The 26,141-nt window shown below is 55.4% G+C and overlaps 1 protein-coding gene across 9 annotated transcripts in view; it reads left to right on the top strand.

Moving 5' to 3' along the window:
• Positions 1-23,324, top strand: part of LOC122701884 (transformation/transcription domain associated protein) — an 88,616-nt gene extending 65,292 nt beyond the window's left edge. For 6 of the 9 annotated variants that reach the window (XM_043915302.1, XM_043915300.1, XM_043915298.1 and 3 more), the window contains exons 57-71: positions 1,173-1,364; positions 4,109-4,337; positions 4,944-5,209; positions 5,760-5,860; positions 8,221-8,422; positions 9,582-9,746; positions 11,090-11,180; positions 12,645-12,844; positions 13,564-13,825; positions 15,772-15,997; positions 16,783-17,000; positions 17,886-18,070; positions 20,454-20,657; positions 20,746-20,940; positions 22,338-23,324. In XM_043915302.1, coding sequence (XP_043771237.1) covers positions 1,173-1,364; positions 4,109-4,337; positions 4,944-5,209; positions 5,760-5,860; positions 8,221-8,422; positions 9,582-9,746; positions 11,090-11,180; positions 12,645-12,844; positions 13,564-13,825; positions 15,772-15,997; positions 16,783-17,000; positions 17,886-18,070; positions 20,454-20,657; positions 20,746-20,940; positions 22,338-22,622 — 3,021 coding nt within the window. In that variant the 3' untranslated portion in view covers positions 22,623-23,324. The remainder of the gene's footprint in view (positions 1-1,172; positions 1,365-4,108; positions 4,338-4,943; positions 5,210-5,759; positions 5,861-8,220; positions 8,423-9,581; positions 9,747-11,089; positions 11,181-12,644; positions 12,845-13,563; positions 13,826-15,771; positions 15,998-16,782; positions 17,001-17,885; positions 18,071-20,453; positions 20,658-20,745; positions 20,941-22,337) is intronic. The other 3 variants (XM_043915304.1, XM_043915301.1, XM_043915303.1) reach the window with 3 other exon arrangements.
• Positions 23,325-26,141: the final 2,817 nt, after the last annotated feature.

The following is a 26,141-nucleotide window of genomic DNA, read 5'->3' as shown; positions in this document are numbered from 1 at the left end:
AATGTTCCAGACAGTAGGAGTGATTGAACGAGTCCTGTCTTAATTAGTGTTTAAGTCCAGAAGATGTGAGATGATAGGTTGTGATCAAAAAGGATCCTGTAGGAAGCAGTTGTGTTCCCAAGTTTGCCTCCCTGAGTTTCTCCTTGGGTTACTGAGAACCAGGCGGGGTCACGGACGTGACTGTGCTCCGAGGTCAGATGTCAGCAGACAGGACCGGTGTCAGGTCAGCGCGTTGTTATCACCGTCACTGCCCTTTCCCCCTCCAGACTGAGAGCCATGCGGCTCTGATATCTGTCATTTCCGTTGTTGCTTCCGAATGAATGTCTTACTGATCTTGTTACAGCAAGTCCTGTAAAATTCTTTCAAGAACATCTCTGTGTTCTTTCATCTTATATACAAAGAGGTTATTTTTGAAAAGACTAATTTTTTTTTTGTTTACAGTTTTTAAAATGCTCTGTCAAAGGCTGATAAGATACAGTGAGTTCTAACACCTTCTTTAGAAGGTGGCAGGCAAACGCAGGGGCTTTCCAGGGCCCACCTGGAGCCTCCGCCTGGGCTTCGGGAGCAGACATGATGCTCTGGGCTCCGTCGTCTTCATCAGTAGAGCTGACAACCAGGATACTAGAGCGATCTGGGGAACATTTTATAGTGGATACTAAATGTGGACTTAAATGACAGTAAAGTTTGTGAATGTTCACTCATATTCTTAGAAACCTGCCTTTTGCTTCTGTATGTAATGTGGAGCAAGTTAGACTGATTTCTCAGGATAACAGTGTGAGTTGGAGACAATTCAAAATTATACTTACCAGAGTGGAGATGAGCACGTATTTAAGCCTTTTGAAATTCCCTGGCCAACTTTGTAGGTTGTTCATCTAGTCTGTCATAACAGAGTCTTATCAGTTTCCCCTCTTTGGAACTACAAGTAATCTTAAAGCAAGGAGCTTGTGGTAAGGCCTCGTAGCCAGAGAGATTGGCCATGCTTTGGTGTTTTGGAAAAGGGGAGTGTTCAGAAAAATATGTAATATATGACCTCTCCAGAGAAAACGAGTGTCTGTTTATAGCATAATTGCACTTTACTGCTTTGCATAACTGGCTACCAAAAAGTTGGCTTTTTTGATTCTGCGCCGAGAAGTATACCCACTGCCTCCGTGTGATGCTCTTCCCCTCCCCAGGTAGAGGTGAGCTGTCCAAAGGAGATGGCCTGGAAGGTCAACATGTACCGTGGGTACCTGGCTATCTGCCACCCCGAGGAGCAGCAGCTGAGCTTCATCGAGCGCCTGGTGGAGATGGCCAGCAGCCTGGCCATCCGCGAGTGGCGGCGGCTGCCCCACGTGGTGTCACATGTGCACACGCCTCTGCTCCAGGTGGGGCCCTTCTGGGGGCGGGGGGAGCCTTCTCCAGGGGGGCCCTTCTGGGGCGGGGGCAGCCTTCTCCAGGGGGGGCCCTTCTCAGGGGGCGGGGAGGGGGATTGCCTTCTCCAGGGGGGGGCCCTTCTCGGGGGCAGGGAGGGGGATAGTCTTCTGCAGGTGGGGCCCTTCTTGGGGGTGAGGAGGGGGATAGCCTTCTCCAGGTGGGGCCCTTCTCAGGGTTGGGGGAGCCTTCTCCAGGGGGGGCCCTTCTGGGGGTGGGGGGGAGCATTCTCCTGGGGGGGCCCTTCTCGGGGTCGGGGGATAGCCTCCAGGTGGGGCCCTTCTCCGGGGGTGGAAGGAGGGGAGCCTTCTCCAGGGAGGGCCCTTCTGGGGGTGGGGGGAGCCTTCTCCAGGGGGGGCCCTTCTGGGGGAGGGGGGAGCATTCTCCAGGGGGGGCCCTTCTGGGGTGGGGGACGGGGGTAGCCTTCTCCGGGGGGGTGCTCTTTGCAGGGGGGCCGTTCTCCAGGGGTCCCCTTCTCCAGGTGGTGGGGGGGTCCTTCTGCAGGGGCGTCCCTCCCGGCAGAGCTCCTCCCGTCCAGGCTGAGGGCTGTGAGCAGAGCTGCACAGCAGAGGAAACTCCTTCCCGCCGTCCTCCCCCCCTCATCTGCACTCGGGCTCGGCGAGAGGACGGCCAGAGTCAGAAGGGCGAGGACTGCAGTGTGGCGTCCGGTCTTTGGGGCGTCGGGGTCTCAGTGACGGAGGGCCCCCTTCGGGTGGCTGCGGTGGCCGTCGCTCCTGCTCGGGGAGTGCCCTCTGACGCCCCCCATGCCAGCCTCGTGTGATGCCGCCGTGCAGTCTGAGCAGGGCTCTCCCTCTGAGACCCCAAGGCTGCACTTGGACAGCCCGCACTTGGCTTCTTGCTTTGTGTTCCGTTCTCACTGTTCTGACTCGTTGCCCCACACGGGCCGCCGGGCACTGACTCCCCACAGCCCCTCGTGCACGCTGCCCCCTGGGTGGAAATTCCTTCTTCCCACCCTCGCGGCCCCTGTGTGTGTGCACGCGCACACCCAGGGCCGTGCCAGCGCTCGACCTCTTTTGTCTGGAGTCTGGTGCAGAGCAGCTCCCGGTGTGGCTGAGTGAGGGAAAACTACAGGCTGCCGTTGAACGGTAGTGCAGAATGCTCATGCTTTTTTTCCTCTAGAAAGAGCAGTTCTGAGACTTAGAGAAGCTACATTGATTTGTATAGTGTGGTTTTTTAAACTATGTAGTTATTTATTAATACACTTAGATTATCCTGTCTTTTTCATAGTGAACCAGAAGCTCAACAAAGCAGTTTTATCTCCTTGTTTTGATATTTTCCCTTTTTGTATGTATTGTTTTGGGCTTGAAAGCTAGTATATGTTCAGTAGAAACCATACTTCGATGCTGGATTTGGGTGTTTTTCTGGACCAGCATGCGTGTATGACGCTCTCTGGGCGGCAGCCCCGAGCGTCAGCGCCTGGTCAGCCGTGAGATCCTGACGGTGGACGGCTGCCTGCTGATGGCCATTCTGCTCTTCATTTTCATTATATGAGACAACCACTTCATTATTAAACAGGCCTTGTGTTAGGTAGTGTGAGTGTTCTGGGCACATTCAGGGCGGCTAAGCTAGGGTGTCTGGTAGGTTCGGTGTGTTAAATGCATTCTCAACTTGAGATATTTTCAACTTATGATCAGTTTGTTGGGACATGACGTCATGGTAAGTTGAGGAAGATCAGTGCTAAAAACTACTGAGCCACACACTTGAAAGGTTGCTTTCAGTGGTGTTTTAATTCTACTTCGGTAAAGCTGTTACAAAACAAATACCCCTTAGTTCTGTCTTCAGTAATCTTTTGGAAAGATTAGATTAGATTAAGGTTTCAGAAATTTGAGTGTAATGAACTAAACTTGAAGTATAGATACAGAGGAAGGTGTGAATTCTTGTAGACAATTTTTAAAATTAAGAGCAAACAAAAGGGTACTGTGTCCTGAACTTGGTGCTGTGTTTGGGGGTTTGGACAATTCAGAGTTTAAAAACATTTCTCCTTGAAGAGTTAGGCTGGAGAGAGAGGACATATCTGTAAGAAGCCAAGTTTTACGGGGGCATTTTTGACTCAGTGCCATGTGAAAACAAACACAGATAAACCCAGGATTCAGCGAAGGGAAGAATCCCTGTGGGGAGCGGAGGGTGAGATTTGACAGCGTGGGAAAAGGCTCAGAGCTGTGCCCCAGCCGAGAGGGGCTCCAGAGGGCGCCGCACGTTTGCAGCCAGCAGCATGTGTTGGGTGTAAAGGGTGGGGGGGCCTGGACAGATGGGTATGCAGATGGTGAGAATACACGTGTCAGCCGCGAGAGAGCGTCAGAGCCGTGTTTGAGGAGATTGATGGCCCCGGGGTTCAGATGTTGACGGGGGAAAGCTTGAGGGCAGGAGGCGTTGTCAAAGACCTGCTGAGAGCCGCACCAGCGGGGGCCAGAGGAAGGGCAAGCGTGGACCCCACTGTTCTCCAGGCCCCGGTGTCCCGGCAGGCGGAGGTCTTAGAGTGGGGCAGGGGGTGGCATCCCGAGAGGCCACCATGTGTGAGGCATGGGATGAGTCAGATGTCGCATCTGAGCAGGTCCCAGAGCATCCGCTTGAATCCTGAGCCCTTCACAGGAGACGCTCGCGGTCGGCTCTGGTTTGCCTTCCTCCTGCAATCCTAGCGCCCTGCTCACTGTGGAATCTGTCACCCGGGTCCCCGTAGGCAGCCCAGCAGATCATCGAGCTTCAGGAGGCTGCTCAGATTAACGCAGGCTTGCAGCCCAGCAACCTGGGCCGGAACAACAGCCTGCACGACATGAAGACGGTGGTGAAGACGTGGCGGAACCGGCTGCCCATCGTGTCCGACGACCTGTCCCACTGGAGCAGCGTGTTCATGTGGCGGCAGCATCATTACCAGGGTAAACCCACCTGGTCCGGCATGCCTCCACCATGTAATTTTCCAGACACCCACTGTTCTGGTTTCATGTCTTGGTCGTGTTTTTCTGTTCTTTTTTTGTTTGTTTTTTCTTTTACCGAATCTTCTGTTTCTTGGCAGGTGTGGTAGAGGTGGTTGGTATGACGAGGGTAAAGATGAAGGTGGTGAAAGAGGGGAAGAATTTCCCTCCCTGTTCCCTTTCTCCACCCAGGACAGACTTGCTGCCAAACAACTGCCTGTTGGCACCAGGGGTGTGGACCTCCTGGGATAAGAGCTCTGGGTCGTGGCCCTTCTGTTCTGAAGGCCCCCCCACTCCCAAGACCTGCTCTCGGGGGGCCGTGTGGAGCCTTGCTTAGCTTCCCTGGGCCCCCCTGCTGCTTTCCCTAGACCTGCCAGGCCTCTTTTTATCCAGAGCAGCCTTGGCCAGGAGGGTAACTCTCAGCTGAGGAGTTGGTGCTTCTTAGAGCGTCCCTTTGACGCAGAGTCTGAGGAGGAGGAACGTGGGCCGATGCAGGGCTTCCCGTTTCCATAAGCCACCCTGTGTCTGTCTTTCATTTCTTATTTAAGCCTTAAACTGAGAAATGTCTGACATGGACCGAAGTCTCACTTCTTTCCTCCCCAGCTATTGTAACTGCATATGAAAACAGTTCTCAGCACGACCCAAGTTCAAACAACGCTATGCTTGGGGTTCACGCGTCGGCTTCAGCGATCATCCAATATGGAAAAATTGCCCGGAAGCAGGGCCTGGTCAATGTGGCTCTGGATATATTAAGTCGTATCCACACCATTCCAACCGTCCCTATTGTGGATTGCTTCCAGAAGATTCGGCAGCAGGTCAAATGCTACCTCCAGCTGGCAGGCGTCATGGGCAAGAACGAGTGTATGCAGGTAGGGTGCCGGGTGGACCCAGTGCCCACCCTTGCCCTGACAGTGAGGGTTCCCGGGCCAGCTCCTGGTTCAGACGACAGGGAAAGGGACTGGACCTCTACAGGACTCCTTGGTCTCGGGGAGCAGTCCTGCCAGAAGGAGAAAGGGACAGGAAGCCACTTGAGTATTTGAATTATATGCCACGGTCTCTATTCTGCCATATACTCTTGATAATGTAGTTATAGAACAGAAACTAAAAATTGCAGGACTGTGAGGGTATATGGTAGATTTGGGCTATGTTCAGAGGAATATTAATAAACAATGGAACAGATAAGATAATGTAAAGCTTTGGAAAAAATAATACCATTAAGGTGTCTGGAACTGAATTTGTGTTTAGTGATGCAGTTTAAATACTCTTTGTCAGTCAACAAATATTCAAGGTAGGCAAGCCTCGTCAGTTTAAAATATATTTGTCAGTGACCTTTAGGACTTAACTGCCTGGATCAATATTTTAATGAGGTTTTCAATGATTGTCTAGGAAGTTCAAGAAGCTTTCTGTTTTTACAAACAGGGCCTTGAAGTTATTGAATCTACAAACTTAAAATACTTCACAAAAGAGATGACGGCTGAATTTTATGCACTGAAGGGGATGTTCTTGGCTCAGATTAACAAGTATGTATGTTACATAGGTGGTGGGTGAGAGAAAGACTCATCAGATTATTTAGTTGTTTGTAACTTAAAAGCAATGTGAAGATGAAACTAGGAATTGACGTGAGTTGGCGTCAGTTGTCAGAGATGGTGTTCAGCTTTTGTATCTCTAGCAATGTAACTTGCAACAGGATCAGAAAGCTGAAGGGTGGAGGGAGATGGGTTGGTAGCAATAAAGTGGTAGAACAAAAAAAAAGAAAAGAAAATGTTACCTTCATCAGAAGTGTGTTTAATATTTTTTCTTTGAAAGTGAAAGTGAAGTTGCTCAGTTGTGTCCGACTCTTTGCGACCCCATGGGACTAGCTTACCAGGCTCCTCAGTCCATGGAATTTTCCAGGCAAGAGTACTGGAGTGGGTTGCCATTTCCTTCTCCAGTGCATTTTTTCTTTACTCATTTATAAATTCCATGTTAAGTTTTACCTAAGCCAGTCTGATGCTTGCTGCTGCTGCTAAGTCACGTCAGTCGTGTCTGACTCTGTGCGACCCCATAGACGGCAGCCCACCAGGCTCCCATCCCTGGGATTCTCCAGACAAGAATACTGGAGTGGGTTGCCATTTCTTTCTACAGTGCATGAAAGTGAAAAGTGAAAGTGAAGTCGCTAAGTCATGTCCGACTCTTGGAGACCCCATGGGACTGTAGCCTGCTAGGCTCCTCCGTCCATGGGATTTCCCAGGCAAGAGTACTGGAGTGGGTTGCCATTGCCTTCTCCCAATCTGATCTTAAATGATTTTAAATGTCAACAGTATTAAAAATATAGCTAACATTTTTCTAAACAATTAAAGCTTTGCACCCCTTCATTTTGGGTTTCGCTGGTGGCTCAGATGGTAAAGAATCTGCCTGCAATGCAGGAGACCCAGGCTCGATCCCTGGGTCGGGAAGATCCCCTGGAGGATGAAATGGCAACCCACTCCAGTGTTCTTGCCTAGAGAATTCCATGGACAGAGGAGCCTGGCGGGCTACAGTCCATGGGGTTGCAAAGAGTTGGACACAACTGAGTGACTAAGACACACATTCCGTTTCATTTAATCATGAAATCAAGTCCTTGCAGTTCTCCTACATACCTCTCAAACATACCCACCCCACACGCACTTGCGACTGCCTCAGTTCAAGCCTCCTAACTGCCTCCAATTTCTTCTGTCTCCCACACATTCTCAACATGGTCACGAGGTGGTCAGATTTGTGTCTCAGAAGGATCACCCCACTCTTCTGCTCAAAACCCTGCCCTGGCTCCTCACCGTGCCCTGGTCTCACATTTGTGAGCACAGTGGCCCTCAGTGATCTGGCGCGCACACCCACCTCTCCTGCACATCTCCCGTCAGAATGCTTCACACTAGACTTACCGGCTGTGAGAACTCTCTGCAGGACTCCGCACAGCCCCCCTTTCTCCAGGACCATCCTTTCATCCTGAGTTCTGGTGAACTCCCATCATCCTTCACAACCCAGCTCAAACATGACTTCTTTCCTAAGGCCTTCTTAAGCCCATCCAACTCCAAAATTAATGACTCCCTCTTCTAAATCTTGTAGCATACCTTTTACTTACCACTTGTATTGTAACTATTTGTTTCTATGCTTGCCTTTTCTATATCACTGTAAACATTTTGAGACCATGAAAGCGGTTTTGTGTTCGTTAAACCAAATTGTCTTTGCTTCAACAGTCTGAGTAATTGGGAGCAGGGATGGGATGTTTCCAGGGCAATTCACAGTGGCCGAGGTGCCTCTGCTTCTCCACAGCAGACGTAAACCTCGTGTTTCTTTAATCACAGGGTTCACCAGACCCGCTTGGATTAGCATACATAACACAGCTCTTAAATATAGGTTGAGTGTTTCTGACTTTGTGCAAGATATGTACATTAGTTGCTAAGTCATGTCTGACTCTTTGGTGACCTCATGGACCACAGCCCGTCAGGCTCCTCTGTCCATGGGATTTCCCAGGCAGGGATACTGGAGCGGGCTGCCATCTCCTTCTCCGGGGAGTGAAGTGTTGACCTGAACGTCAGCATGGATGAACCTCAAAAACACTTGAGGCTGATTGAAAGAGTCTAGACACACACAGTCACCCTCTGTGGGTCCGTTAGTGTGAGATGTGCAGTGGTCAGTCCATTGAGACAGAGCAGCAGTAACTCCTTGGGTGGTCGCCGGGGGCTGGGGGCGGTGGCGCTTCATGGTTCAGGGCTTCCTTGGGGGTGATGACAATGTTCGCAGCCTCTGTAGAGGTGGTGGTCACACAGCATTTTAAATGTACCAACTGCCACTGCATCAGTCACTTTAAAACAGTTGGTTTTATATTCCGTGGTGTTCACCATCTCGATCTGTGTCCCACCAGGTCTGAGGAAGCGAACAAAGCGTTCTCTGCGGCCGTGCAGATGCACGACGTGCTGGTGAAAGCCTGGGCCATGTGGGGCGACTACCTGGAGAACATCTTCGTCAAGGAGCGGCAGCTCCATCTCGGGGTGTCCGCCATCACCTGCTACCTGCATGCCTGCCGGCACCAGAACGAGAGCAAGTCGAGGAAGTACTTGGCCAAGGTGAGGCTGGAAGAACTCGCTTTAACCAGAGACCTTCCTGGGAACCTTTAGTTTGCATGGAAGTTCAGCCACCTGCTGGTCTGCGCTGGGCATGAGGAACCACGCAGAGTCCATAGGTTCTGATTAAAGCTGAAAAGTGGAGGCCTGGACGGTCTTGGGGTCAGAGGACTTCTCAGCGGCAAAACCCAGCCTGCAGTGTGGGTGGGTCTTAGGACTCAGGTCCGGTGTGGCTGTGGACCTCACACTGGACAGGGATTCCTGCAGACTGCAAGGGCTCTGCCGGGAGCGCGCCTGCTGCGCGCCTCAGACTCTGGCCTCACCCGCAGGGACCGCGCACACAGGCGGAGCCGGTCGGCTCTGGTCACAGGTGACGCTGAGCCCCTGGGCTCCTGCGGTGGGGGGTCGTCCCGCGGAACCCCGCTGCAGCGCCGGGCACGGGGCTGTGCCCACGTGTGCCCAGTGGGCGGGCGCTCGAGCCCAAGCACCCGCCCCAGCCTCGCACCGTCGTGGCTTCCCCAGGAGTCACATCCGTACAACCCAGAATCCATTCTTGCAGATAACTTAAGAATAGGTTGTTCCGCTTACTTTGCCCAGTAAAGGTTAGGAGTTTTTAGAATTCCTTAATTTAATATCAGAGTTTGGATTGAACATCCCAGTAGTGAAAGCCGACTGTAGACATAGACTGACCGTAATAATGCCAAGAAGCTGCCTCGCTGCCGGAATCCAGGTGTGCTTTCTTGTAGATGAAATCGTTTCAGACGGCTCAATAGAGACCAGACTGCCAGCAGGGGGCAGCCTCACGCTGGAGCGGGGGTGGGGTCCTCTGAGATCTGAGCAGAAGCCCATTTTGTTGTGGGGAGATCGCAAGTGTGGTAACAGGCTGGAGCCCCTTGGGGTCCACACTGACCGCCGCTAGCCAGCTGAGCAGATCAGTTAATAGTTGGCATTAAAGCTAAACCTTGATGAAGACTGTATTTAAATTCTCAGCATTATTTATCTGTAAGCTTTATAGTGAAGTTTCATCATACAGTTGGGCCTTTTGTCCATGTTTTCCCACGATGCCAGGAAAGGTGCCCTGTGTGATGGTTTAACGTCGGGGGAACGTCCCCTGACCGGAACCGGAGACTGGTTCAGCTCTCTGACTTCCCTTCTGTCTTAGGTGCTGTGGCTTCTGAGTTTTGACGATGACAAGAACACCCTGGCAGATGCCGTGGACAAGTACTGCATCGGCGTGCCGCCCATCCAGTGGCTGGCCTGGATCCCACAGCTGCTCACCTGTCTGGTCGGCTCCGAGGGAAAGCTGCTTCTGAACCTGATTAGCCAGGTGGGAACTGCAAGTCCTCTTTGGTCACGAAGAAAAGCATTTTCCTTTCACATCCTTTTGTCCAAGAGAGAAAATGTGCACGCTCAGAGTTTTGAAACCGAGTCAGATGGTGGGCAGGTGGACACAGTTAGCTGTCGCTTATAAAGCACAAGTGACAGCAGCTGAGGACAGCAGGGCTGGCGGGCAGTGATCCGCTGGGCTTACAGCGTCGCGATGCTACCTCTTCCCTTACACAGGTCGCCATGTAAGATACACATAAAGTACGCCTTCTGTTAAAACGCAGGGGGCCTGGTGAGCACTCAGGTTACTGACCGAGCGCGGGTGTGCGGTCATTGCTCACGGCTGACTCCCCATCACGGGCTGTACTGGGCGCTCTGAGCCCCAGAAGAAAGCCCGGTGGGCCGTGGGGCCTGTTGCTTTGGGTCCGGCTGTCCGGCTGCGGCTGTTGGAGGCTGGCAGTCGTGTGCCCTGGGGCAGGCTGGGGGGATTGGGCCTGTAGAAAGGCTGTCGTGACCCCTGTTTGAGGTCGGCTCCAGATTGTTCTCCTCCTGCAGAGAGGCCAAAAGGTAGGGGAGGGGCCTGAACAGGGGACATGTGGATACAGTTCGGTCTGGAATTGGTGCCTCTGATGGTGCTTTGTTTTATAAAAGTATGGAGTCCTGTATGTAACTTTTCACATGTGAACCTGTAACCAAGCGCCCGGGGGCATGCTGCTCACTCATCGTTCACGTTCAGCATCTCCACAGCACCCAGAAATGCTCTCATTCTTGCTTGAGCGCTTGCGGCTGTGTTCTGGGTACTGGTACTTCCCTTGGAGTTGATCTGTCAAAGACGTAGATTCTGTTTGGTATCATCGTTCACTGGACATCTCTTAACATATGTTAGCTAGCCTCCCTGTGGCCAGTGGCCAAGCTGCGTGATGTCTGCTCAGCCCTTCTGAAGGAGCCGTGGAGCTCTAGTTGACCAAAACTGGCATTTCTTACCTAAAAGAAAAAGGCCAGTGCCCTGCATCCTAGAGTTACGCAGAGTGAAGTGACTCGCGAGGGAGCCGCGCGTCAGCCCGCTCTCAGTTCTGGTGAATGAAGGCTGCTGGCATGTTGTGTTCCCCGCACGCGAGTGTCTGTCATCCTCAGGTTAGATCAGATGACAGTGAGGTTGCTCTGCCAGGAAGAGTCTTGGGTGGGCGAGACGGATGGAATACACCAGGCTGCTCTTTGCTGGGTCTTTTCAGGCTAAACTGGACATTGGACTTGCTATTCAGCCTGGTCTCCTGTGTGTACTAAGTCAGTGGCGCCGGCCAGGTGCGGGCCATGTCCCACTCACGACTGACTCTCTCTGAGCAGGTGGGACGTGTGTATCCCCAGGCCGTATACTTCCCCATCCGGACCCTGTACCTGACGCTGAAGATAGAGCAACGGGAGCGCTACAAGAGCGGTACGTCTCCGCGGGGCCGGGTCCCCGGGGCGTCCGGCGTCCCACTCTCACCGGCACACACCCACCGGCAGCTCCCCTCCAGCCCGCGGGCCCGTCTGTGTTCAGACGCTGGGAGGTCACCGGGGCAGGAAGACGAAACCTGACCTCCCACGGGTTGCTGGCTCTCCTTCACCGTAGTGTGACAGGGTGTTCATCCACTCCAGTGATTCCATCATAAGTAGGAAAAATGTGTGAAACCCAGGTCGCTCAGCGGTGAGGAATCTGCCTGCCGAGACAGGAGCCACGGGTTCGATCCCTGGGTCGGGAAGGTGCCCTGGAGGAGGAAATGTAGGCCCACTCCAGGATTCTTGCCTGGGAAGTCCTACAGGCAGAGGAGCCCGGCTGCAGTCCTTGGGGTTGCAAAGAGTGGACACAACTGAGTGACTAAAAAAACAGAAGTTGAACTTATTAGTTATAAATGCATCCCGATAAACAGTACAAATGTCACTTACTGTGTTGTAAGGAATAATACCTCAGCTGTCAGAAGAATCCGCATAGAAACCAGTTTTACCTGGGATTTCCCTGGTAGTCCAGAGGTTAAGACTTCGAACTCCCAGAGCAGCGGTCATGGGTTTGATCCCTGGCCGGGGAACTAAGATCCCATTTCCACGTGGTGTAGCCTAAAGAGAAAAAAACAAATCAATCTTAACCAAGTGTAAAAACATTCAAAATAGAAGTTTTTAATCTGTAACGATTACCGTGGTACATAGAGAAGTAACCTACTGAATGGTTTCAGTTACCCTGTAAGCATGGTGCTCTGTAAACAGTTAAAGCACCGCTTGCTTCCTGCGTCTTTAATACATAGACACGCTCACTGCGAGGCCAGAGCCTTTCCAGGAAGGTGACTCCCTCCTCCAGACGGTGGTGGCAGCTCCTGGTCCTGTAGGGTGGGTCTTCACACCGACCTCCTGGCTGTCTAGGTAGATTCAAGTTTGGGTCAATTGAAAGTTAAGGGTTTTTGTTGTAAGTGAGCTGAAGCTTTAAAAAATGAGCATCGGGGTTCTGTAACATTTCTTACGTAGCAAGTGGCTTTTTTTAAAATGTCATTTTATACCTGTGGTTTGGCTCTCTTAGATGAAAGCATGTAGGCTGACTTGTTAACACTTCTGGATTCTCGGAGCTGTAATACAAAGAATGAATTGTGAAATATTTTGCCAGACCTTAAAAAAAAAAAAAAAAAAAGCTCAGACTCCCACTGCAGTTCGGGTCCGGGGAGCCTGCGCCCCCACCTGGGCCCCACTCACGCGCCCACCTGCCCGCGCCCTGACCCATGTGCCTTCTGCCTGGCCCGCACCCCGGGACAGGGCGCCCGCCTCGCGGCTCCGGGCCAGCAGGAACCGGCGTCCCTCCGGCCGTGGTCCTCGGAGCGCCGCCTCCCCGTCGTCAGCGCGGCGCTGACAATGGCGTTGTGTGTGTTGCTCTCAGATTCTGGACAACAGCAGCCAAGTTCAGTGGGTAACCAGTCCCATTCTGCATCAGATCCAGGGCCCATAAGAGCCACGGCCCCCATGTGGCGCTGCAGCCGTATCATGCACATGCAGCGGGAGCTGCACCCGACGCTGCTGTCTTCCCTGGAAGGCATCGTCGACCAGATGGTCTGGTTCCGGGAGAACTGGCACGAGGAGGTACGCGGCGGGGCTGTGCGCCGCGGAGGGCGTGGGTCTGGGTGCCCTCGCGGCCGCGGCCTGTCCGCACGAGCGGCCCGCTCGTGTGTGTCTGTGGGTGGCCCGGCTGGTGGAGGCTCCAGGTCTGCACCCTGGTGCTGTCGTCCCTGCCGAAGCAGAAGACTTCCAACGAAGACATCAAGGAAGCCCCTGCTGCCCTTAAAACGCTTATTTTGTTCACTTCTCTGAACCTAACCGCTGAAATCCCACCACTGGCCAAGGAGCAGCAGGATGTGGGCAGAGGTCACCCCATGGGCCGTCATCTCCAGGGGCCAGAGCTGGTTCTCAGGCCGCCGCCTCAGTGGTGGTGATGAGTAATCAGCGTTTGTTGTCCGAGGCCCCTGTCGGTGCTCTGTTACCCTGTGTGTGTGCATGTACACGGACGTGATCTGAAACAGGCTTTCCATTGGCGATTCAGCAGAAGGGCGTGTGCGCAACGTGAAGGGTGGGCTTGTGGGTCTCTTTCTTCTGTTAACGTTCGGGACAACTGTCCTTGCTGCTGAGAACGCAGCTCACAGCGTGAGCGTCCGGGGCGCCCCCCGTGCTGCTTCTGCACACTCTGGCGCCCCGATAGCCTTGTCCGTGGTGGGGGGCCGGCTGGGCGGGTGCCCAGTGGGCGGGGGCAGCGTGCTCAAGCGCAGAGCTCTGCTGTGCGAGCCCACCGTGTCTCTGGCCCCCAGGTCCTCAGGCAGCTCCAGCAGGGCCTGGCCAAGTGCTACTCGGTGGCCTTTGAGAAGAGCGGAGCGGTGTCGGACGCCAAGATCACGCCCCACACCCTCAACTTCGTCAAGAAGCTGGTGAGCACGTTCGGGGTGGGCCTGGAGAACGTGTCCAACGTCTCCACCATGTTCTCCAGCGCCGCCTCCGAGTCCCTGGCCCGGCGCGCCCAGGCCACCGCCCAGGACCCCGTCTTCCAGAAGCTGAAGGGCCAGTTCACCACCGGTGAGTCCTGACCAAGGAAGCAGCCCCTCACCTTTCTCCTCAGTCCTACCATCCGGTTAACCGCACTCGTTGGTTTTCTGGACCGCAGCCCTGGGCGGGCGGGTTAGACTGTAAGGAAACGGGACATTCCCTGCCCCGGGATCGCACAGCCTTCCCTCCAGGGAAAAGGCAAAGGGTCGGAGCCGGGGTAGACACAGGGTTCTAGGGTGCAGTCCCTCCGCCTGCCGGGTTTTTTTGGAAGACCAGACAGGGTCAGGTGAGGCAGTGAGACCTGAAGGTGCGGGCCCCGAGGCAACAGGCAGGGATCCCCCTGGTGGTTCTGGCGTCAGGAGGACGGCGGGGGGTGTGCACATCCCGTCCCCGGGTCAGGCGCTCGTGTTTCCAGGACCAGCGGGAGCAGGACTCCAGCCCCACCTCTCTGTGTGGCCTGAGGCTGATGGCCGCTGTCCCTCAGCCCGAGTCCCCGTCAGGGACCCCCATCCCCCGGGTGCATGCGGGCCAGGCCGCACCCCTCAGAGCTGAAGCGCATGTGGTCTCTCCTTCACGGGAAAGGAGGCGTCTGAGATGGAAGTTTTGTGGAAGCCATCACTTGTTACTGGAAAGAAGTGATACTTAGTGTATCCATATCTACAACCAAACGTAGTCTGAAGTAGAGCGTTAGGGGGGGCACACATCTGGATTCTGACGTGAAAGAGTGACAGGCACCGAAGCCTGGAGGAAGGCCAGCCTCGAGGCGCCGACCCACCGCCCGCTGCCTTGTGCGTCGGACGCCTGCATCCAGCCCCGCTACCGCGTGCCCCGGGGACCGCCCCTGTGTCCGCCCCGGGTTCTGCTGTCAGAGCCAGGAGGGCTGCCCCTCCGCCCACAGCAGCATCGCAGCCCTGGCTCCAGCCGCACAGGGGAAGGCGGCTCCGGAGAGTCAGTCCCGAGATGGAAGACTGACCCCCCTGCAGACGCTGTGCCCGAGCGCCGATGGCCGCTTTGTGGCGATAGCCCCAAATGCGAGTCCCCCAGATGCCCCTCCAAGGAGAAGGGACGCAGAGCATGGCTCTTCCACACTCATAAAGCAGGTGACGAGGCATTAACTGACACACACGGCAACTTGGATGAACTTCAGAGAAGTTGTGCTGAATGCTCAAAGCCGCGCTCAGGATTCCTGCCACGCGCTTATAAGTTATGAAGCCTTTGTGAGGTCACGACGGAGAACAGACCAGCGGTGGCCGGCCGTCGGGTGCGGGGGAAGCGGGCATGGCTCAGAGCCGGTGGACGGGGGGCCTCCTGGGTACACAGTGCCCCCCCCCTCACGTCTCACGGGTGCGCACACCACACGCACAGGTCTCGTGTCTGAGTCAGCCCCGTGGGTTGTGCCAGTGCCTTGGTTTTGGGAAGGGGCGTGTGGCCCTCCCTATACATTTCTTGGCGCTCCTGTGAATATTTATTTCAAAATAAAAGTTAACAACAAACAGAAACCCATTCCATGAAGATCAGGCCTGGCCTTGATAACAGCTTCCTGCCCCGGAGTTGGGAAGGTGCAGCCCGGTGTCCCGGCGGACGGAGACCTGCCTCCCTGGTGCTCAGCTCGCTAGTCAGGTGACCGCACGCGAGATGGTAAAGGAAACCAGAGAAATGCCGTGAGGAAAACCCCACGAGAGAAGCGCAGCGACTGTAGTGAAACTGGTGACACGCATGCACAGTTAAACTCACGTGGACCTGACGAGCGGAGCTGTGGGCGCGGCCGTGTGTCGGGCCCAGAGCTCCGTGCCGTGTATTCCAGCCGGCATTTTTATGTGCTGTTTATTGGAGTTCTGCCCCGCGCAGCACTTTATTACTGACTAGATGGAAAACGCGCCTGTTTCCTCCTGGGCCGTGCCAGAGCCGTAGTTGTGCGGTGGATGGGAAATCACCCAGGTGGCCGAAAATGTTTCTAATCATATTCTGTTTTGCAGATTTTGACTTCAGTGTTCCAGGATCCATGAAGCTTCATAATCTGATTTCCAAACTGAAAAAGTGGATCAAAATCCTGGAGGCTAAAACCAAGCAGCTTCCAAAATTCTTCCTCATTGAAGAGAAGTGCCGGTTTCTGAGCAACTTCTCAGCACAGACGGCGGAGGTGGAAATTCCCGGGGAGTTTCTGATGCCGAAGCCGACACATTACTACATCAAGATCGCTCGGTGAGTGCGCCTGGCCGGCCCGGGGTCATTGACACCTTCCTCCAGCAGATGCCCGGGAGCCCCTCCAGGGAGACCGGTCGGCAGTTCACACTGTGATTCCCGCCCCTCTGCCCCCGGGAGAGGACACAGGACTGCCCTCGGGTTGGGGTCGTTGGGCACCTTTCACGTGTCCGTGTCCTGTCTGAGTCAAGCTTGTGTTTGCTCTCAAAAAAACTCTTTCTGAATGCTTGTAGAACTTGACAAAGTGGAGTTCTGCAGTGTTTCGTACACTCTGAAAGCGCAGTATTCAAAACAGAATCAGACTATGGTAAAAATTTTTAGAGCAAGGTGAGTTGCATCTCATTTAAAATGTAAAGCGAGTTGAGAAGTGGCAACCTTTAACAGGGTCCTCCAGATCGGACCCTGCTGCTCCCCTCCGCTGTGAGCGCCGCGGGCGTGCGGGCCCCACGCCGCCCCTCCGCTGTGAGCGCCGAGAGTGCACATGCCCCATCCCAGCTCGTCAGCGGTGGCTCCTCTGTCCCAGGGGCCCGGGCGCTCCTGCTGCTGGGGGCCCCAGCATCCTCTGCCTGCTGGGCCCTCGGCGCGACTGTTGAAACCCCAATTTCGCCTTTTCTTCTTCCCCTTTTGTCCTTCCCACACCGAGGCGCCCCCATACCCGGTCCCTGCGAGGTGGGGCGTAGGTAACCGACCACCCCGTCTGGCCAGCGGTCGTCCGGGAAGCTCCGCTCTCAAAGCAGGGGCGGAGTGGCCGCGGGGCGTGGGCTCAGCGCCCATGGTCTCTGCAGGTTCATGCCCCGGGTGGAGATCGTGCAGAAGCACAACACGGCCGCCAGGAGGCTCTACATCCGCGGGCACAACGGCAAGATCTACCCGTACCTGGTCATGAACGACGCCTGCCTGACCGAGTCGCGGCGGGAGGAGCGCGTGCTGCAGCTCCTGCGCCTGCTCAACCCCTGCCTGGAGAAGCGGAAGGAGACCACCAAGAGGCACCTGTTCTTCACAGGTACGCACCGCCTCCAGCACGCCCCGCCGGCGCACGCCCCGCCCCCCGTAGGACACGCGTCCAACCAGCACCCGCCTGGAGAAGAGGCCCCGACCTGGCGCACAGCCATCTCCGCTCGCCCGGCGGCCTGCCCAGGCTCCGGTGACGCTGGCTGCGCGGGGCGTGCTGGTGGCGCGCTCCACACACAGTTTCTAAGCACAGTCTTTGATCTGTCCTTGGGCTTCCCCAGTGGCTCAGCTGGTAAAGAGTCCCCCTGCAATGCAGGAGACCCTGGTTCGATCCCTGGGTTGGGAAGATTCCCTGGAGAAGAGAATGGCCACCCACTCCAGTATTCTGACCTGGAGAATTTCATGGACTATATAGTCCATGGAGTCGCAAAGAGTCGGAAACGACTGAACAGTTTTGTTTCACGTCTTGATCTGCTCTGGGCACAGCCTGCCATGTGGGCACCGCCTGAGGTGCCCTTCTGGGAGTCGAGGAGCCCCAGGAAGGCCGCTGACATCTCATTCACGCAGCACCCAGCAACCTCGGGTGAGGTCTTTACTGAACCGAGTGGCTGTGGGTGAATCATGAACCTGTCAACGTGGGGTGGGGCCGGGCTGCGTGTGACTGCCCAACCCCGGAGAGAACTGCGGTCACCTTCACGCTGACCCGGCTTCGGAGCCTGTTGCCCTGTGTGGTGTCTGGTCCTGTTCCGAGCGCTCTGCTGGCTGAGCCGTGATCCAGCCTCTTCTGACTTAAAGTCTCTCACCCTTAAGTTCAGACTGCCCCAAAATAAGGGAGTTGAGAAATCCGCTCTGCAGAGCGCTGTGGGTGTTTGAGCGCACACGTGCCGTGCTCCGCCAGTCGGCCCTGCCTCACGCACCGTCCCCCCTCTCCCTCCAGTCCCCCGCGTGGTGGCCGTGTCCCCGCAGATGCGCCTGGTGGAGGACAACCCCTCCTCGCTGTCGCTGGTGGAGATCTACAAGCAGCGCTGCGCCAAGAAGGGCATCGAGCACGACAACCCCATCTCCCGCTACTACGACCGCCTGGCCACGGTGCAGGCGCGCGGGACGCAGGCCAGCCACCAGGTGCGGGGGCTTGGGGGTGGCCGTGGGCTCAGCCAAGGGCCACTCGTTCTAATGGGACAGAGGTACGTTTTCACTCAGCCTTGCAGAGGCTCAGAGTCCTTCCTGAAGAGCAGCTGAGAGATGAGAACTTTAAAGGAACTGCTTGGCAGGTTCATTTGGTTGACAGCCCGGGCGTGGGGGGGTGAGGCTGCCTGCCTGCCTGCCTCCTGGGCATGTTCACAGGTTTGCTGCCAGGCCTCCAGGTCACGCACAGTCTTTGCGCGGTGTGTCCTTGCTGAAATGCAGAATGTGGGGAAGCGGAAACCTGTCAGGCCAGCTGTTTCTCTTGCCTCGGGTGGAGCCACAGAGCCCCCGACGGAGTCCCAGATGCCCTGGCTGCACCTGCTGGTGGGCCGAGGGTCCCTCTGCATCTGCGGGTCCCGCCCTGGGGGCAGCAGGCCAGTGGGAGCGTGGGTGAGGTGGTTCTGTCCAGAGTTGCCTGCGTCACCAAGAGGCGGTTCTGGCCGGTTCTCCTGCTGCCTCCGTGGTCCTTCCTGCGGTCCCCAAGGGCGCCTCCTGGATCTGGGGAGAGACCCCCAGGGCCGGAAGCTGCCTCTGTTGTCCAGGGGCTGGTCTCTGTTACTCTGGCTCCTGAAGGGCTTGGTTCAGGAGGATGGAGCCCAGGGGCGCCCGTCTCACCCCGCGCCGTGCTCGGGGTGCAGGGTCTGGTGTCAGCCCCCACCTTCGTGCCGGCAGAGCGGGTGGGGTTCTTCAGTGCTCAGCGGTCTCCGTGGACCACGGCAGTTTTGAGGTGTTGGTGGGAGGTGAATGGATTGGATTCTCAAGGTTCTGTGTTCCTTGGACTGTGCAAGCCAGTGACCCCTGTCTGCAAATACGTGGCTGCATCGGAACCCCCCTCCTGCTCTGCGAATATGGAGCTGAGCGCGGGTCTGGCGCAGGGGCGGTGCGGGGCCCTCCTGGGCCTGCGGGAGGCGCGGACGTACAGGCCGTCCCAGCGCGCGGGTCTCTTCTTGGTCTTCCTCCCCTGGTTTGCTTCGTTACAACTAGGCTCCTTTCCCCTTTGCATTTTTTACCACACTGCCTGTAAACTTGCTTATTCTGGACGCGTCCTATGAGCAGAACCATACGACACGTCGTCGCTCATGCCTGGCTCCCCTGCACTGCCTGTTCCCAAGGTTATCCGCTTGGCGCTTGGTAGCACGTGTCAGCACTGCTTCTTTTTATTGCTGATCATTCCCTTGTATGAAGAGACCACGTTTAACTTACCCGTTTATTAGTTGGTAGGCGTTTGCACCTTTTGTCTGTTAGGATTAACACTGCCGTGAACACACATGTACAGGTTTCTGTGTGGACCTGTGTTCTCATTTCCCTCGGCCATCTGTATACAAGGAGTAGAATCGCTGGGTTATTTGGTAACTCTTACGTTTAACATTTTGACGGAGCCACAGAGTTTTCCAAAGTGACCACATGTACGAGAGTTCTGATTTCTCCACGTTCTTGCCAGCACTTAGTATCGTCTGTCTTTCTGACCACAGCCACCTGAGTGGGTGCAAAGTGCTAGTTTATTTTGGTCGGTAACAAATGATACTGAGCCTTTTTTCATTTGCTAATTAATTGGCTGTTTGCATATTTTCTCTGGAGAAAAGTTGGTTCAAGTTCTTTGCTCATTTTTTTACATAAACATTTTTTTTAATCTTGTGCTGCACCGGGTCGCGGCTCCTCGGGCTTCTCCAGCAGTGGTGAGCAGGGTCTGCTCTCCAGTCTCCGTGCTCGGCCTTCTCACGGTGGACCCCCGGCTCGAGCGACCCGGCTGCAGTAGTTGGGACAGACGGGCTCCGTTGCCCTGTGGCGTGTGGAATCTTCCCCGACCAGGGATTGACCCCGTGTTCACTCCATTGGCAGCCGGATTCTTAACTACTGGACCACCAGAAAAATCCCTGTTTGCTCACTTTTTATGTTGGGTGATTTGTAAAAAGACTTGTCTTTTTTTTTTTTTTTAAAGACTTGTCTTTTTATTGGTTCTAAGAATTCGTTGTGTGATCTGGACGTGAGTGACGACTCAGGTGACTTTCTTTCTTTGCTGTGTGCATTGTCCTGCTTCTCCACGTGCCTCATGACCTTCTGTTGAAAACAGGGTGCTTTGGAGAACACAGTGTGGCCACACTCACCGTCAGGCCCTTCCCCCTGCGGGGTGATGCTGTGTGTGTGTGTGTGGTGACTTTCCTGGGTTCAGTCAGCCCAGGGGGCCGTTGAGGAACACCCAGAACCAATGCCAGGACCTTCCTGGCGGCCCTGAGCACCCCTCACACACACACCCCGCTCCCCGAGGTGTCTGTCCGGCCTGCCCGTGCCTGACCCACTTGCCGAACTCCCTGTCCCCCAGGTCCTTCGCGACATCCTCAAGGAGGTTCAGAGCAACATGGTGCCCCGCAGCATGCTCAAGGAGTGGGCCCTGCACACCTTCCCCAACGCCACCGACTACTGGACCTTCCGCAAGATGTTCACCATCCAGCTCGCGCTCATCGGCTTCGCGGAGTTCGTCCTGCACCTCAACAGACTCAACCCCGAGATGCTGCAGATCGCCCAGGTAACGCGGCGGGAGCAGCCAGGCCCCCCGCCCCGGCTCAGTCTGCACCTGCTGCTTCCGCCCCTGAGTGTCTGCTTCCAACCTTTAGGACACCGGCAAGCTGAACGTGGCCTACTTCCGCTTTGACATAAACGACGCCACCGGGGACTTGGATGCCAACCGCCCTGTCCCTTTCCGCCTCACGCCCAACATCTCCGAGTTTCTGACCACCATTGGCGTCTCCGGCCCTTTGACCGCGTCCATGATCGCCGTCGCCCGCTGCTTCGCCCAGCCCAACTTCAAGGTGGGTCAGGGTTGTCCCAGGAGGAGCACATGGTGAACCCCTGGGGGATGAGACGTGGCCACACCAGGGGCCCTTGACAGCTCTTTGCCGTGCGCTGGGCTCGGCAGGACTGAAGGGGATGCTGGTCCAGTCCATTCTGACCCCGAGCCTGTCTCTTTGCAGTCAGGGATGGAACACACGCTGTTTACTGTTTTCTTCTGACTTCTGGGACTGTCTGCTCTTTTCCCAGATAAGCAGTCTGTGTCTAGAGAAGGCTTCAGACACCAATTACTTCTGCAAAACATTTACTCAGAACAGGTTTTAAATCATCGAGTCGCCTCCTGACTGCAAACACGGACTTTGTCTGTGTTAACGTCCAACTGCTCTCCTCCCCCCGCCCCCCACCCCCATGTCGCTGCTGCTCCGGGGCCCGTGGTGGCCTCTCTGAAACGGGTCAGCAACGGAGCCCGCTCTCAGGCAGGGAGCGCAGTGACGCTCAGCCACTTAGGGTTAAGACCTGAAATACAGCACGGAGTTCTCCTTCCCTAGAAACGCTCACTTCTGGAGACGGGGTTATTCTAGAGCAGCCCACGATTGGAAACCTCTTTTAAAGACCTGTTATGAGAAGGAAATGGCAACCCACTCCAGTATTCATACCTGGAAAATCCCATGGACTGAGGAGCCTGAGGGGCTACAGTCTGTGGAGTCGTAAAGAGCTGGACACGACTGAGCGACTTCCCTTTCACGACCTGGAAGAACTGCCGGCGTCCCTGCGCGCGGCCCGAGCGGCTGTGGATGGGAGGAAGCTGGGCTTCTCCACACTCGGGGTCGCGCTCCTTCCAGCCCCAGTGGGGTGATTGTCTTTGTGTTAGGTCACCACAGAGACCACCCTGCCTGGGGATCTCCTCCAAGGACACGTGCTGGGGCCTCAGCGTGTCAGTCCAGGTTACATTTAAGCAGCCCCAGCGCCCCTGCCGTGACAGCGGGCTGCGGCCGGGCGTCCAGTTCAGGAGGGTTTGCACAGGGTCTGTCCATCTTGTCGTCACAGCGTCTTGTCAGTCATCCCAGTGGCGCCGCCAGCCTCTGGGTCCCCGGCCCTCCTCCAGTCCCCTCCCTCGGGCGCTCCTGCCGGCCTCCCGCGGGCCCCCCCACCCAGCCCCCACCCAGCCCCCACCACCTTCCCTCCGGACTCCGTTCCACGGCACCTTGACCCGGGGGTGCGGCAGCCATTGGTCCCCCCACCTTTCCTGGTACCCCAGGGGTCATCACGCGTGTCTGGCTGCAGTGTCCCCACCAGAGTGACCGTGGCACGGGCCCTGACTACTGAGGCCCCGACGGCCGCCGCAGCAGAGTGCCTGGCTGGGAAGCTGCCCTCTGGGCCGGCGGTCAAACGCGAACCTTGCGTTCTCACTCCGCAGGTGGACGGCATCCTGAAAACGGTGCTGCGGGACGAGATCATCGCCTGGCACAAGAAGACGCAGGAGGACACGTCGTCCCCGCTGTCGGCCGCCGGGCAGCCCGAGAACATGGACAGCCAGCAGCTGGTGTCCCTGGTGCAGAAGGCCGTGACGGCCATCGTGACCCGCCTGCACAACCTCGCCCAGTTCGAGGGCGGGGAGAGCAAAGTCAACACCCTGGTGGCCGCCGCCAACAGCCTGGACAACCTGTGCCGCATGGACCCCGCCTGGCACCCTTGGCTGTGAGCCCGGCCGCTCGGCGGGGTGGGCGGTTCCCCCGACGGTTGGGGGCTGAGCGTCCGGAAGGCCAGGCGAGTCCAGGCGGGAGCGGAGACCAACCCGCAGCTTTTAAAGCAGCCTTCAGAGAAGCCAGGACTCCCTGGCCTGGAATCTCTGTGAATTCTTTTTTATCGACTTCCTCTGTTGTGTGAATGTACAGATCGAACTGTAGGAAACACTTCCTTGTCGTTTTTAACTTTCAGAAGTGACACCTCCCGGGAGCTTCAAGCTTTTGTACAGAGCTTTGTAACAAGTGTACAGAAAACCCACTTTGTTAGAGAAACAGGAAATTATGAAGACACCGTGCTGGATTTTCTCTAAGCACAAACTTCCAGGCTGTGTAGAAACAGCCTCAGAGCCTCCCCGCGTGGCCGGTGTGGATGGGTCGCCCGCCCCTGCATTTGGAGTCAGATTCCTCGGGGCCCACAGAGCCGAGAACGGGCATGACCCTTGCTGTTCCGCTGCTCTTCGGCTGTCTTCTCGATATTTACTATCACTGTACCTGGGAAAAAAAAACATTTTCCCCTCTTAATTTAAAAAGAAGCAACCAAGGTTTGTTCGTTACCTCGAATCTGTTCTGTTCACATTTTTATAAGTATGAGCCTTGAGAATGTTCTATCTAAATTTGTACAGTGTGATTTTTTTTAGAATAAATATTTTATCGAAGGACGTGTTGTTTCTGCAAATTGTGCCCCGCGCCCCTTGGGTCAGCGGGGCCTGGGCTGCAGGGTGGCCCCACGGTGACCGTGACGCGCACCAGGCTGGGACCTCGGCTGGGACTCGGGTCCGAGCTCCGCAGCGTGAGGTCCTGGTCCCGACCGATGGCGGGAAAGCACGCCCAGGGGCTGGTCCCTCTCGGCGCCCTTCCCGTGTTTCAGGGCTGCGGCCCGGTGACCCGCATGCAGCAGGGAGACGCCCGGAGGCGGCGTCCTGGAGCCGTGTTCCTGGCTGCGGCCTGGCCCATCAGCAGGACAGACAGACTGAACCTTGTCCCCTGGACTCCAGCCCCCGCATGGATGGAGCCTGAGGGACTGGGTTTGGTCCATCTGACCGGAGTGTCCCATCCTTTATTTGGAGCTGATCGTAAGTTATTTTACTAATACTCAGCTGTTTCTGTGAGCAAGCGCCTTGGGTTCCGGAATGACGGAATGCCTGTGTTTCAAACGACAGGTGTCACCGCACAGCCGGCAGGCTGGAAGGGGGAGGCGCCCGTCTGTCCGACAGCCCTCACTGCAGCGGGGTCTCGGGAGCCGGGGTCAGGACGTAGCCGAAACCAGCCGCTGAGTTACCTCGGTCCTGTTGGAGCGGGTGTGGAGCCTGGTGTTCGCAGAGACGCGTGGACAGCATTTGGGCAGAGGGAACGTTTGCTTCTCAGCCTAGCTGCTTAGAGTCGAGTCAGCATCCTGGTGAGAAGCGCCTGGGTTCAAGGCCAGGCTCGCCCGCACCGTGCCCCAAGCACTGACCCTGGTTCCTGGGAAAGCCAGCCTCTCCCCGGTGGAGACACAGCCCCTCCTGTGCATCATCGGTTCGTCCTGGAGTCGGCAGCCCTGAGCCAGCACCTCCGTGACCAGGAGCCTCCGCCGAAAGAATCTGGCTTTGCCAGGACCTGTGTCCGCAGGAGCGAGGAAGGTCAGAGGGCTTGTGTGGGGAGCCACCCCCAGTGTGTGCCCAGTTCTCCTAACACAGTTTCAAGGGTGAGCACGATCATTAAGATTTTCTTAAGCTCTCCACTACATGTAACAGAATTTCTCATTTCTGCCATGTCTGTGTGTGCAGTTCAGTGGCCTTGAATACCTTCCCATCCTTACACAGCCCTCGCCCCCATCGCCTGCAGGACTTTTTCTTCCTCCCAAGGAGAAACTGTTTCCATCAACCCTGAGTCCCACGCTTCTCCCCCGGCCCGGGGCACATGCCCTTCTCCTTCATCTCTATGGTTTGACTCCTCTAGGAATCTCGTGCGTAGAAGCATGTGCTCTTTGTTCTTTTGTGGCCAGCTTAGCTCAATTAGCACAGCAGTGCGGCACGTGACGAACGGCCTTTTCAAGGCTGGATAAGGTCACAAGGTTATACGCTGCGTCTTTGTACCACGTTTTGGGACCGTTGGCTTGCTTTTTGTCTTTCTGCTATTGTGAAAAATGCTGGAACGAACATGGATGTTTTGAGGGGAATCAGCATACCCATTCGACTTCCAACTTTCAATTCCTTGGGGAATATATACAAAACTGAAATTTCTGGATCATGTGGCAGTTCTATTTTTAATTTTTTGAAGAACCTCCATACAGTTTTCCAGTGACGGCACCATTTTACATCCCCACCAACAGTGCGCAAGGGCTCCACTTTCTCCACATCCCTGTCAATACTTGTTTTCTGATAAGAAAAATACATATATTCTTAACTGTGGGATCTGAGTTTCCCTGACCAGGGGTCAGACCAGCACCCGCTCCAATGGAAGCGTGGATCTGAACCACTGGACCGCCAGGCAAGGCCCCCAAACATTTATTTTTTCGGTAACCATCCTAAGGAGTGTAAAGTGCCATTTGTCCTCATTGTGGGTTTGGTTTGCATTTCTCTCACTGTTAGTGAGGTTGAGCATATTTTCATGAGCTTGTAGACCATTTGTATCTTATTTGAAGAAATGTAAATTTAAAACCATTGCTCGTTATTTCTGTAAGTTGTAGGAGTTCTTCATAGATTCTGGATCTTAAACCCTTTTATCAGGTACGTGACTTCGCTATTTCTCTCCACCTCTTCAGCCTGCCTTTTCATTCTGTTGATAGTGTCCTTTCCCGCACAGGTTTTAAATTCTGATTTAGTTCAATTTTCCTGATTTTTCTTTTTTTGCCTGTGCTTTTTGGTTTTATATCTAAGGAATCATTGCCAAATCCAGTGTCAGCTATCAAACCTGCTAGTGGATTTTCTCCTCTCTTTTCAAAGTTACACTTTTTTATTTACTTGAAGTATAGTTAATGTACAATGTAAATTAGAAGTGTACGGTTAACGATTCACAATCTTAAAGGTTATATTCCATTTATAGTTCTTACAAGACACTGGCTATATATTCCCTGCATTGTGCACTATATCCTCGTAGCTTGTTTTATACCTGGTTTTTGTTTTTACCTGTGGCTGTGCTGGGTCTTGGCTGTTGCCGCGGGCTCTTCCCTAGTCGCGGCGAGCGGGGGCTGCTCTCCAGCTGCGGTGCACAGGCTTCTCACGCGGTGGTTGGCCTCTGCGGAGGACGGCTCGAGGGCACGTGGGCTCTGAGGCGCGGGCTCCATGGTTGTGGCGCTCCGGCCGAGCTGCCCCTTCCCGACATGTGGCATCTTCCCGAGTCAGGGCTCGGACCCACGGCTGCGGCACTGGCGGGTGGATTCCTCACCACTGAGCCGCCGGGGAAGCCCTGTTAACCCCCAGCTCCTGCGCTGCATCTCCCCCCGCCGTCCCCTCCACTGGCGACCACTGGTCCCCTGTGCATCTGTTCCCCGTTTT

The sequence above is a fragment of the Cervus elaphus genome, chromosome 10, assembly GCF_910594005.1.
Source record: "Cervus elaphus chromosome 10, mCerEla1.1, whole genome shotgun sequence".
NCBI lineage: Eukaryota > Metazoa > Chordata > Mammalia > Artiodactyla > Cervidae > Cervus > Cervus elaphus.
Note: the sequence above shows the minus strand (reverse complement) of the source record. Positions and strands in the feature narration are given on the sequence as shown.